Here is a 13,741-nt window from a genome sequence, read left to right on the forward strand (position 1 = left end):
ATATACATTTCTACTTCAGCTGGAGTAACTGTGTGTTAATGCCCTACAGTGGTCCATTGATTAACTGAAATGTGACCCACAGATGAGGGTTTCATATTGATCTCAGCTTTAAAACGATTGCTACTGATGCGGTTTTACAAAAAGGGGAAGCTCTTCACAACAAACTTGAAACCTTCTCTATGTCTGAGCCCGGGAGGCATTCAGCACACAAGGATGAGCAGGCCAACCACATGTTTATTCAGGGATCCCAAAATAGAAGGCCAATTGCAAGCAACCTAGACTAGCAATGGCAAACTAGTTAGATTATAGAATTGTAGTGGTGTCGTAGAGAAGAAAACCGCAGAGGGTATCTGAATAGTTGTGGAGTATCTGTGCCAAACACAAAGAATATGAAGATAAAAAATCCGATTAACTTGTGAATCCTGCTTCGAGGACTAAGTCCCTGATCCATTATTTAAGAGGGAATGTTTGTGAGAACTCCTCGCGCCTCACTCACATCCCCATTTTAAAGCCCTATTTGGCTGCAGCATTTTTAAGTTTGTTATCCACCCTCCCACCTGCTAACTTCTCTCTCTCTCTCTCTCTCTTCCTTTTTGTCTGCCTTTGTCTCTTTCTCTCCCTCAGTGCTTCTGTCACTCTCTCCACTCTTCCTTTCCCCTCCTCGCCGCTGTAAATCTGTTTGGCAGTCGCTTTGGTAAACTCCATGGCAACTTAAGTCCCCAGGCGGCTGCCAGTCATCTTTAACGCTGACAGCGTTTGTGACATCACTGCCGGAGCACAAAGTGTGCGTCTCCGTGACAGCGAGCGGAGAATGTCACCCTCTGACACCTGACGTGACGGGAGGTGCCGTGGCCACTGCGGAGGGCTGGCAGTCTGGAGATCTGAGGCCCGGGCTCGTTCACTGTACCTCTGCCACAGACACAGGCTCAAAACAGGGTCACGCGCTGCTCTTTTCTTGGTGGACATTCGTGATCGTGCAGACAAATGAAATGGATCATGGAAGCAGAGGATGTGTACATCAACCACACACACACACACACACACACACACACCACACGCACCACACGCACCACACACCACACGCACCACACGCGCGCGCACACACACACACAAACACACACACACACACACACACACACACACACACACACAAACAAACACACACACACACACACACACACACACACACACAAACACACACTGTTTTTGACACAATCACACTTCATCAATTCAAGCAAAACCGCCTGCAGAGGACAGCATGTGTTTTCCACAAGGACATCTGCAGATTGCATGCCTGTGTGTGTGTGTGTGTGTCTGTGTGTGTGTGTGTGTGTGTGTGTGTGTGTGTGTGTGTCTGCATCTGCGTGTGGTGTGGTGTGTGTGTGTGTGTGTGTGTGTGTGTGTGGTTGATGTACACATCCTGTGTGCATATAATCTATGTAATCTACTCCCAGAGATCTACTCCCAAAACATAACAGGACCCCACACACTATTGTGAAGCAAACAATACAAGTTCTCTATGTCCCACACCCCCATGAATCAATCTCAATCTCAATCTCGTAAATCAATCAATTCATCTAAGTACTTTAGTAATGAACAGTTACAGACTAGATGTGCCTCATGTGAGAAGCTTTCAAAAGACTCATCATCGAATTGTTACACCCAAGTGTCAATATCAACCAGTTTGTTTCCGCTATTATTACACTCTGTTGAAGGCGCGCCTGTCTGTGTTTGTGTGTGTGGTGGGAATTGGTGCATGTTCAACACACGCTTCTTTTTATGAATGTGATAGCTTGACCCCACACGCCCGTGCTAGCACACACACACATATACACGCACGCACGGGCGCGCGCACACACACACACACACACACACACACACACCAGGAATGTTCACACAAGACAAAGACAAATGTAACAGTCCATTTGAACATAACCACACATCACGCACAACAAAAAGAGATCACTGCCTCCCAAAGTCAGCGCTCCTCTGCAGTGCAAAATGAAGAATGTCTCCTCACCACACCACACTACACATACGTAGTTATGAATACACAATACACATTTGACACAAACGACCGCCTTTCAAAACCAGATCTCAAAACCAGAACAAATCAGTCCGCCTGTTGAACACGATGAGTATTCCAGGTGCCATGACCATCTCTATACTCCTCACAAACCCTTCTCCCTTTTTCTGCACTATTCCCTCTCAAGCATACTCCTTATCTGTCTCCATCACATTACTGACTGATTCCGAAAGCTCATTAGAAGCATGCCCCCCCCCCCCCCCCCCCTATCATATTCTTCAGTGTTTAGGCTTCTCTATTCCACTCATGATTGAAGTCTATGCCTCCATTGCCCCTGCCTGCGTGTTGTTTTCCCCCGTCCTATGCATATTTCAGAGTCACCTTCACATTTCGTGTTAGTGTTTCATTCTCATTCAGCTGTCCTATTTCATAACACGATCAGATTGTCTGAGATGCCACAGGTAACAAATAACCTGTACAACAAAATGAATGAATCGGAGACATAAACCTCCCTGACCCTGAATTTTATTTGTGTTTTTTTTATTTATTTTTTTAAAAGCTCAATGTTAGCTCATGGCCTTGGGGTGGTCTAATGGTTGCACATTCCCTGGTTTCAGAGGCGAGTGAAGGGCCCATGGGACAATGCTCTGGTGTGAGATAAAGGGATGCTGTTGCGCAACCTCATTGGACGTGTATCGACAGAGCCATACTGAGGGAGATCTGGGGGTGTACGTGTGGTCTCGGAGTATTTGAATTTTTAAGGAGAGATCGTGTTCAGCACAGATACGTTTCAAATGTGATTTATGCGCAAATCCCTTCCCTTCTCTCTCTCACACATTCTGTTTGTGTGTCTCTCTCTCTCTCTCTCTCTCTCTCTCTGTGTGTGTGTGTGTGTGTATGCAAGCATGAGCTGAGCTGAGGCTGTTCAGTAGAAGCTTTATGTCAAGGTATCAGCTCGATACTGCCCTAAGGGCTTCACACACACACACACACACACACACACACACACACACACACACACACCGACAGACAGACACGCAAACATAAATTTTGCACATGATTCACGGCTACAGAAAATAAATCTTCATATTTGAATAGGAAAGGGAGTCTGTTTGTATGTGTGATGGGGGGGGGTTGTTTGTCAGCTAGGGTATGGCTGGGTGGGTATGTCTTGAGGTGTTTCTTTGTTGAATGCATACATTTGTGTGTGTGTGTGTGTGTGTGTGTGTGTGTGTGTGTGTGAGAGTGTGAGAGAGAGAGAGAGTGAGTGTGTGTGTGTGAGTGTGTGGTTGGTGTTGCTGTTGATAGCAGGCATTATAAATTGTGTGTGTGGGCTGAGAATGTCTGAGATTTCACTGCAGTAAATAAATAAATAAACATCTCAAGGTACCTGTAGTGAGTGTGTAAGAATGTGGGAGGTTGTATGAGTGTGTATGAGTGTGTATGAGTATGTGAGTGAGTGTTTGTCTGTGAGAGAAAGAAAGAAAGAGAGAGAGAGAGAGGGAGGGAGAGAAAGAGAGAGAGAGAGAGAGAGAGAGAGAGAGAGAGAGGAAGTGTGTTTGTATGTTAGCTTGAGGGAAAGCCTGCTGTTCGTTGTGCAACAGTTTTACAATGCATTTGCAACTATGCATATATATATATGGGTGAGTGTGAACATGTTTTTCATCTACTGATGGAACACCTCCCATTCTCTATTGGATCGCTTCAAATATCGGCACCATGTGTTGGACTGATTACCATAGCAACTGCATGTTGGCATTCTGTATGTGTATCTCTCCCTCTCTCTCTCTCTCTCTCTCTCTCTCTCTCTCTCTCTCTCTCTCTCTCTCTCTCTTTCATTCTCTTTAGATCTTTGTGTGAGTGTGTGTGTGTGTGTGTGTGTGTGTGATTGCATGCGATTGTGTTTGCCCATATATACAGTATATGTCTGTTAGTGTGTGTGTGTGTGTGTGTGATTGTGTTTGCCCATATATACAGTATATGTCTGTTAGTTAGTGTGTGTGTGTACACACTAGTGTGATGGGTTAAAGATTTGACAAAAGGCTATGTAAACAATTGCCCATGTGTTGCCTCCAAAAAACCTGAAATGTTCACAGGATCACACTGACTAAAAATAATACCTCATATCTTCATAATCTCCTTGGATTACAGCAGCTTTGAATGAGTATGTCTCACGATTGGCACAAATCAGTTCTTTTTTCCCAGCACAAATTCCTCTTTTGACGGAGATAAATGCATAAATGAACAGAGCGAGGACTGACTATTCCTAATGATGTGTTTTACTGCATATAGTATTTTCATGAGAGCATTAAACATAAACCCCACACTCTTCTTCATCATAATGAATCACCAGGATTACATTCTCATCTTCAGTCAACTTCCTTTTTTTTTGCCAGCATCATCATCCTTTTTCATTATCACAATTGTTACCGATGTCAATCATGAAATGTGATCATACTCAACTGTAACAGTCAATTCCACCACACTGACAATTGCCCTAAATCTAACATTATCATCATCGTCACACACAGCCCTCCAGCCAACAAAGGATCAACCATCATTACCACAATTACAGTCTTTGATGAACGCCATCTTCTCTTATCAACACCATATATTCAATGACTTCTCCTCCAGCCTTCACTTTGATCAAGCTGTCACTATCAGCGCCATGATCGTCGTCGTCCTCCTCATCTTCATCAGCTTCTCCTCCCTCCCACCCCCCCCCTCCTCCTCTTCCTCCTGCAGCCTCCTGTTGATATGTGCAACATGCGGGAGCAGAAGCTGTGTGTGGGACTGGTGGCATGTGTGTCTCGCTTGCAGCACAGATGGGCGCTAATCTGAGCAAAGACAGAGGTCTGTAAGAGAGGACTGCACTGAGACGGAGAGAAAGCGAGGGATGGGGTGGGGGTGGGGAGGAAGGAGAGAGCGGGGGGGGAAGAAGGACAAAAAGATGGGGGGAGACAGAGTGAGGAAAGCAATGCCACAGAGATTTGTAGTTCTCACTCCCCTCCTACTGGCACTTCTGTTTTCTCTCTCTCTCTTTCTCCTTCCTTCTATCCCTCCCTCTGATAGTCTCTCTTCATCTTCTGGCACTTCATCTATTTTTCTCTTCTTCTGTCTGTTCCATCCTTCCGTTGTTGTTGACCAGTGTCCAGCTTGCATAAACATGATCTCATTCTCTCTCTCTCTCTCTCTCTCTCTCTCTCTCTCTCTCTCACTCACTCACTCTCTCTCGCCCCAGACAGTAAACCCCAACACATCTTTGATTCTCCGCTTGAAAAATGAAGATGGTGAATTTCAAAGAGAATCATCTTCTGCTGACGCATAGCATCCCACTCCAAGGCTCTCACCATTTTATCTTTCCCTATCTCTCCTGCTCTCTCTCTCTCTCCTGCATGCAAGCTCACGCACGCACTCACACTCACACACTCACACACACACAGACACACACACACACACACAGACGCACACACACACACACAAAAGGCACACACACACACCTCTGTCTCCCCCCCCCTATGCTCCGACTGTATTGCTGATTTTGTCTCTGAGTACTCTGTGCACTCCCCTTGTGGCAAACATTGTGACATTCTTTATCTTTAACCTCCTTTCAACTTAATTTTATTTTTTTCATTTTGTTCATCTCTCTTTCGCTCCTTCTTACTCTCTATCTCTCTCTCTCCCTCTCTCCTTTTCTCTGCCATCACCTCTCTGTCACTCAGGCAACGCGGCCATCCCTCCTCTTGTCTTGCTCCCTCTATCCACACTTATCCTCTGGGGGAGTTTGCTCTTAGTTATTTCGGAGTGACTTTGTTTGCTGTCATGGTTGAAGCGTGGAAATAAGCACATCTTTAGCCTAACACCCACTCCCCCCGAAAGCTCTCCGACATGGGTTTATTTATACCCAAGCACCTTTATGCCAGCCTGTCTCCTTCTCTCTCTCTTTCTCTCTCTCTCTCTCTCTCTCTCTCTCTCTCTCCTGTGCAATCCTCTTTCAGCAAGCCTGGGAGCGAAACCTGCCAGGTCCCCTCATCACGCCGGTAAGTCACTGTGTTCGTGTAATTAAGATAAACAGGCCCGTAATTATACAGCAGCAATTGGCTTGATTTCTGCGGGACCTCCTCGGGCTCGCTGAAATGACACTCCGCCGTGCCATGGATACGAGACCGTCAACAGATAACATACTTGAGTCTGATGATTATAGAGCCGAATGGCGCCGAATTATAGAGCCGAATGGCGTGTTGTCATAATGTCCTTACTAAGTCATGTCATGTTATGCTGGTGATTGCTGTGAATTGTCTGTGAGGGTGAAGGAGTCAGTGTGCATGTCGGAAATGAATAGGCTTATCGACCAGCTGTTCAGTCAAGGCCAACAACTGTGAACCAAAGACTTTAATTTTGAAAAAATAGTTTAAATCGGCACTTCCGTGTGTGAGAATAACACCTAACAACTTGAAACAAAAAAAACAACCAGCCTTTCTCATGACCTCGGCTGTCCACACAATATGATAAACCACCGGCTGCCATTTTCCCAACGAAAGCCAAAAAACTCAGAGCGAGGTAGCAGTGAGAAGGCCCTGCTAGAGCCCTGCAAAAGCACACTTACCTCTGAAGCTGACGTTGAGCAGGAAGTCCCTGTAGAGCTTCCTGCCGTCCAGGCTGCGCATGGCGTCGCAGAGCAGCGTGGTGTTGGAGCAGAGCGCCCTCTGCATGCGGTGCAGCGCGTGCGCCATGGCGTACACCGCGTTCACCACGAACATGATCTTGGACTCCGGCTCGAAGTTGGACTCGTCCACGGCCAGGCTGTGATCACACGGCTTCTGAGGCACACCCAGGCTGCTGCCACTGCCACTGCCACTGCTGCCCCCCAGTGAGCACTGAAACTTCTGCTCCCAGAAGTCCCAGTACCAGGGGTTGCGCGCGTTGTTCTCGGGCCGCAGACGCGTGAAGTGTCGGTTGAACTCCGGGACGGCGTGGGCGGCCAGCTCCAGCGTGATGGCGCCGTCGGCCGAGGCCTCGTGGCCCTTGACGATGCTCTCCTGGGCGCCCCAGCCGTCGCTGGCCACCCACAGGAAGGAGGCGTTGAGGCGGGCGGCGGCGGCCAGCAGCTCGCGGGCGTCGTCGCTGCGCAGGAAGAGCACGGCCACGCGCGCGTTGGCCTTCTGCTGCAGCTGCCTCACCACCGCCTCGTAGGACGAGCGCTTGGAGCTGGACCGGCCCACCTTCTCCGAGGTGGCGATGCAGATGTTGCGCAGGCGCGCCTCCTGCTCGAAGGCCTCGATGCCCGTCTCGCCGTAGTCGCCCTCCGACGCCACCGTGGACACGTAGGTCCAGTTGAAGACCCGCAGGATCTCGGCCATGGCCTTGGCCTGGTAGAAGTCGGGCGGGACCGTGCGGGCGAAGTAGTCGTAGCGGCTCTTGTCGCTCAGCTTCGCACTGGTGGAGGCGTAGCTGATCTGGGGGATCTGGAAAAGCCGCAACAAGTTGGCAACCTGCGAGGAAACCAAAAAAAAAAAAACGAATGTGAAAAAAGCGCAACAACAACAAAAAAAAGATTGCCGAAAAAATAAGAGAGAAGAGAGCAGAGAGAGGATCACAGATGTAAACACGGTTTTCAATCAGTGAGTCAGCGTTGCCTGAATTATTTAGTCTATGAAACAGTCATATATAAAATACAGCATTCCAGCTTCTCTTTGCATTCTCTCTACATCACAAGTCACATTAGCCCGTTTAACATTTAACACATGCCCCCGACCGAGCCTGAGCAGAAGGCTGGCTTTGCTTTCTGGTCAGACGCAGTGTGTTTCTGACACATCTGAACTATCAAACGGCACTGCAGACCGACTGGATGCCTCTCTGTAAGTCTGATAAAGCCGTGCACTCTGGGAGATGGGATGTTTTATTAAGCATGGTTCTGCTCAGACAAGATGCTTTGACAAGATGCAGTTTGCGTAAATAATCCAGGCTTTAGGGGGAAATGACAGATCTTGGCATGTTTCAGTATGATATTGTATCAAAGAGTTGCACTAGTCGTGTTAAGCCTTGATGGTTTCTTGACAGCAAGGCATTAGTATGTGTGTGCGTGCGTGTGCGTGTGCGTGTGTGTGTGTGTGTGTGTGTGTGTGTTTGTGTTTGTGTGTGTTTGTGTGTGTGTGTGTGTTTGTGTGTGCGCGTCCTAGCGGGGAAGAGTTTATTGTGGTCAGCCTGTCTTTGACACAGTTGCGAATGACAAAGATTAGTGCTGCTGCATAGGCACTCAGTCTACAGTCTGAGTTCTTCTTCTCTTTGCATGTGTGAGCGACCGAGCGACATGTGTTTGTGCTCCAGCCCTGCCGCTTGTTAGCTCAGCACACACCAGATATGCTAAATGACACCCACGCAGCAAGCCCCGGCCTATCTGAGACCCACAGCGCTGCACGTCCCCCCCCCCCCCCCCCCCACCCTGACGGGTGCACGCCGGTGCTGGCGTCTGCTCACAGCTGATAACCTGTTCCTTTTTTTTTCACGCATCTCCCTCACTTCATACATCGCAGGCCTCGAGCCGTTGCTGCCCCGAATCGGATCGCCGCTGTTGTTCTAAATTTCTTTGTGGCCCAGTGAGGGGGAGACAATTAAGGCTCGACCCAATATAGTCGCTGTAACATGTAAGGGGGATGTAAGGGGGATGTGACGAATTCAAAGATGGGGGATGCGGAGCGTTGTGTGGGTGTGTGTGTGTGTGTGTGTGTATGTGTGTGTGTGTGTGTGTGTGAGGGGGGGGGGGGTAAAACTCAGCTCTATGTTCATCTCTGGTAATGGAATGGGGTGTGTTTCCACCAAAAAAGAGAATAGATATCACTGTCAAACATTAGCAATTAGTTCTGGATGGATCAGCACACACCATCCAACAATTCAGTTGGCTTGCTTGTGGCATGAATGTAGCACAGAAGGGAAATAACCTTTGAAATTACCCCCGAGAGAGAGAGAGAGCGAGAGAGAGAGAAGTCAGGGAGGTAGAGACTGAAAGACTGAAAGACAGGGAGGCTAAAAGATGCATTTACAAAATGTAAGAATAACAGAGCTCTTGGGGTGGTGGGGTTGACGGCAGAGATGCTTCGGCCAAAGCCCACAATGGCTGCATGGTGAGGAGGAAACAGTGACTAATTGTTGCTGATGAAAGGCCACTGGAGAATAGCAGCAGTTGAAAAGAACAAACAGCGGATGAGGTCACACTCTCTAGATCCTCTCCAGGACAGCGAAAAAGATACGTTTGTGATGAAAAAATAATACAATGACAGAGAGTAAGGGAACAGAGAGAGAGAGAGAGAGAGAGAGAGAGAGAGAGAGAGAGAGAGAAACAGAAAGAGAGAAAAGGAAAGATTATGGATTCCAGAGCAGATAGGGAGGAAAGCAGCCTTTGTGAAGTCACAGAGGGAGGGTGCGCGGTGGGGTGGGTATGCTAAACTATGCAAATGCACATGCCTCTGTCACTGGTGCTACTCGAAAGCAGAGCCACACAATGCACACAATGTCATAGCGATAGCTCTAATCTGGGCACGTATCCGGCTGGAGGGAGTGGGTGAGAGAGAGAGACAGAGAGAGAGAGAGAGAGAGAGAGAGAGAGAGACAGAGAGAGAGAGAGGAGGAGCGGGGTGGATGAACAGACGTAATTTGCGGCACAATAGACACACAAATAAGGGTGTTTGTGTGCAGTGAGTGAGTGTGTGTGTGTGTGTGTGTGTGTGTGTGTGTGTGTGTGTGTGTGTGTGTGTGTTAGGGTGGGGGTAGGGGGGCACTGAGAGTTCTCACGAACACACTCCCTTTTAAATAATGGATCAGGTGCTCTCTTAGACCGAGAAAGCGGTTGGTGTTTGTTGTTACGAGTCAGTGCTTGCCGAGTGCACGAGCTCCGAAACGGAAACACTTTCGACAATAAATAAACAACAGCATAAACAACACGGCCAAATCGAAAAACTCATTATTCTGAGGTTGCCGCGGAAAGTCCAAAGTGATCAGGCGCCTCACCGGCTGATGGCAGAAATGTCAACTCCCAGACACACACACACACACACACACACACACACACACACACACACACACAGACACACACACACAGACACAGACACAGACAGACAGACACACACACACACACACACACACACACACACACACACAGACACACACACACAGACACAGACAGACAGACACACACACACACACACACACACACACACACATACATACATAAACCAACAGCTTTCAAGCTTCACCAAACAAAGATCTCATTTATTTCCACCTTCATCTACACTCACCCCGATGCGTCTTAGAGAGCTTTCGAGATGAAGATGATGATGATGATGATGATGTGTCTACTGTGCCTGGTCGAGTTCAGAGTGGCATGCATCAAACAGCTCTGTCACCTCAGAGGCTGTAACAAAATGGTCCTGTAGACATTTGTCTCAATACACCCCCCGCTAATGAGACACAATATTTCTATAATGTCTTTGTCACGTCACACAAACAGGAGATTTCAAACAATTTCAAAGCCCCGTATCTCCCAGGCAAAAAGGGTATTCACGACAGTGGCCATGAATAGTGCTGCAACATCCAAGACCCTGATATACATTTCTTTTGAAGGTGTCTCCTGCACAATGGCTGATAAGTTGAGTTTTCTGACAATGAGAAAAAAAATAAGTTCTATTATGCATAAGCGGGTACATCACAGAATGCCAGATACTCTGGGCAATCCTCTCTGGCACATAGGCTTTGTATAGGGTCTGTGATGCTGTCCTGTGTTTGCTGCACCTTCTCATCCTTTCATTTACCGTTATTAATTCAACTTTTATTAACTCCGTAAACATTCCAGCCAAGTCCCTTCAGAAAGTGGACTGCCAAGCTCAAAGATGGATGGCTGGCTCCAATCTCAGGAGACATATTTGGGGGGAATCAAAGCATCCACAGCCCTTCGTACTCCTCTTGGTAGACTAAATCTAAGCTTCAGCCCCGGCACCTCCATCTGCACCTCCTTGCGTTCCTCCGCTGCATCCTTGTCTTCTTTCAGATCATCCGCTCTCTGCTGAAAACCTTGTTTAGAGTACGTCCATTATGTGCGTGTTGGTGTAGTAGACAGATATGAAATTGCATTTGGAGAATTCGTGGCACATTTGAACAGATGTACAGATGGCGTTAGTTGTATCGTATCACTTGGGCTGATTGTAAAGTGCTCCCAGATAGCACTGGTTGATTAGCGATTTTATTTTTGGGTGGCTAAGGCACTGAGGTGTTTCAGACTTGGGTGTTAGGGGTTTAGAAAAAGCTTCTAGGTGTGTTATGGGTAACTGGACTGCATTTGTGTAGCGCTTTTCCATTCTGGAGGTTTAAAGCACTGCACAATGAATGCCTCGCATTCTCTCCCGTCCAGCCACAGAGGCAGCCATGCAGGCCAGCGAGGCAGCTCCTTGCTCAGGTCCTACACAACGCTCCTTGCTCAGGTCCTACACAATGCTCCTTGCTCAAGGACACTTCCGCAGAAGAGAAGCAGGATTTGAACTGGAACATTCTGGTTACCATAAAACTGCTTCACCTCCTCAGTTACAGCATTCCCCTCATGTACCTGTATTGACTACAGCTCATTTACTGTTTACACTGGGGGCAGATGGACTTAGACTGCATATTCGTGCCTTAGCCCCCCCCCCCCAAAGAAAATATATTAGTTATTTGAAATAGTAAAACATATTCAGGAATTTTCTTGGAATGCAGAAGGTGATATTTATCACAAATTATCAAGTACTGAAACATAGGTAACATTCTGTACCGGATGACCATTTTCGTTTTTATAGCGTTCTAACTCAATACTGGACCGTTTTTATAGCGTTCTAACTCAATACTGGACCGTTTTTGATCGTTAATTGTCCTCAGTAAAAGTTTGGACCCCAAATAAATCCCCATATTTCCCTTTAATTTCATTGAATATGCAATGTTGTTATTGAAGACTTCAAAGAACCATGTTTAAATGTAATACAATGGAAAACTATGAACTGACAAAAAGCCAGATCACTGCCAAATGTCATCATCATCAATCTGTATATCATAGATCTAGATGCTCATCAATCTGTATAATAAATCTAGATGTTCATCAATCTGTATATCATAGATCTAGATGCTCAGCAATCTGTATAATAAATCTAGATGTTCATCAATCTGTATATCATAGATCTAGATGCTCAGCAATCTGCATAATAGATCTAGATGCTCAGCAATCTGTATAATAAATCTAGATGCTCATCAATCTGTATAATACATTTAGATGAAAAAAGCATTTTTCGGCCACACCCTGAACTCTTATGCTACAACTTTGTGATGGCATATGTGCACTGTGCTATGCACAGTTAAACAGGGCTTAATGTATCATGTTTCATGATTCACTGATTCAGTTGCTGAATGGTTAAGTCATTCTCCTTACCTGTATGGACACGCTACTGTAGGAGCCGCCGATGACACCGGCGATGGCAAGCGGGCTGTCCTCCTGCAGCGCGTACGAGCCGTCGGGGCAGATGAACTCGGTGTCGTCCACCTTGGTGAGCGAGGCGCGCACAAACTCCAGCGCCTGCTCCAGGGCGTAGGTGTCGCGCGAGCACGTGTCCAGGATGTGCACGCCCAGCTGCACGCCGGGCAGCAGCGACATGTCTTCGTTGATGCGGTCGATGGCGAACAGCATGGCCTCCAGGCGCTGGATGCCGCGGTCCTCGTTGATGCGGCCGCACTCGTCCATGCCCAGGCCCTTCTCGTGGATGGGGAAGAGGCCGCCGAGGACCAGGTCGCCGTCGATCTTGATCTCGCGGCGCGGGGTGTCTCCGCAGGAGGGCAGCAGCAACCTGGCCCCCATCAGGGCCAGCAGGAGAGGCTGCACCCCCACTGGCATGGCGAGTCACAGGGGGAGGTGTGGTGGTAGCGGAGGAGGAGGTGAGGAGATGGTGGTGGTGGTGGCGGTGGTGGTGGCGGGAAAGGGAAAGCGAGGGGAGGGGAGGGGTCTCTGTCTTAGCGGGGAATGGGGACGAGAGGAACGTCAGGGGAGCAAGCGGCGGTCCCAGGGGTGGGCCATGTACCAGTCAGGGAGTGCTCAGCGGGATCACACATCGAGGGGTGCACTGAGAGAGAGAGAGAGAGAGAGAGACAGGGAAAGAATGACAGAATGAGGGGATTCATTAAGCTAATTGAATTAAAAAAAAATTACACAACAGAATATGATATAGGGCAGGGTAGTGTATTGTTGAGAAGGACTGAAGCACATTCCCTTTAAAAATGCTTTTGCCCTATCCCTTTGTGTGGCATTGCTCAATAGTACCCCTGTCCTGACCAAAACCCCCTCCATAGTCTGAGTAAATGAACTCTCTGCACAGAGAGGGACACAAAAAGCCTTCAGCTCTGACCGCTGTAGTCACCGGTGCTGCCCGGGGCCCTGGGGCCTGTGGAGTTGGTTGTGTCTCCAACGGACAGAAAAGAACACTCAAAGTTTCTTGCTCTGCACTTTCAATGGCTTAATTAAATATGGTCCTGAGCCCCCATTGGCTGGGAGGGTGCTAATGCCACTCAGATGAGGGAGCTGATATCTAAGCTCATGTTTTGATCTCGGGGCTCGGAAAAAGCCTCCTTAATCTGATTTCCCTTTTGCAGATTCCCCAGCCGACCGTGCATTTACGCGCCGTGCCAAAAGCCTGCCTAGTTTTTCTCCCCCCT

The 13,741-nt window shown here is 47.9% G+C and overlaps 1 protein-coding gene across 1 annotated transcript in view; it reads right to left on the minus strand.

Moving 5' to 3' along the window:
• Positions 1-12,985, minus strand: part of grm3 (glutamate receptor, metabotropic 3) — a 26,371-nt gene extending 13,386 nt beyond the window's left edge. The window contains exons 1-2 of the mRNA XM_031565369.1: positions 12,468-12,985; positions 6,633-7,518 (exon numbers count right to left, since the gene is read on the minus strand). Of these exons, the coding sequence (XP_031421229.1) occupies positions 6,633-7,518; positions 12,468-12,926 (1,345 nt within the window). The 5' untranslated portion in view covers positions 12,927-12,985. The remainder of the gene's footprint in view (positions 1-6,632; positions 7,519-12,467) is intronic.
• Positions 12,986-13,741: the final 756 nt, after the last annotated feature.

The sequence above is a fragment of the Clupea harengus genome, chromosome 3 (assembly GCF_900700415.2).
Source record: "Clupea harengus chromosome 3, Ch_v2.0.2, whole genome shotgun sequence".
Classification (NCBI taxonomy): domain Eukaryota; kingdom Metazoa; phylum Chordata; class Actinopteri; order Clupeiformes; family Clupeidae; genus Clupea; species Clupea harengus.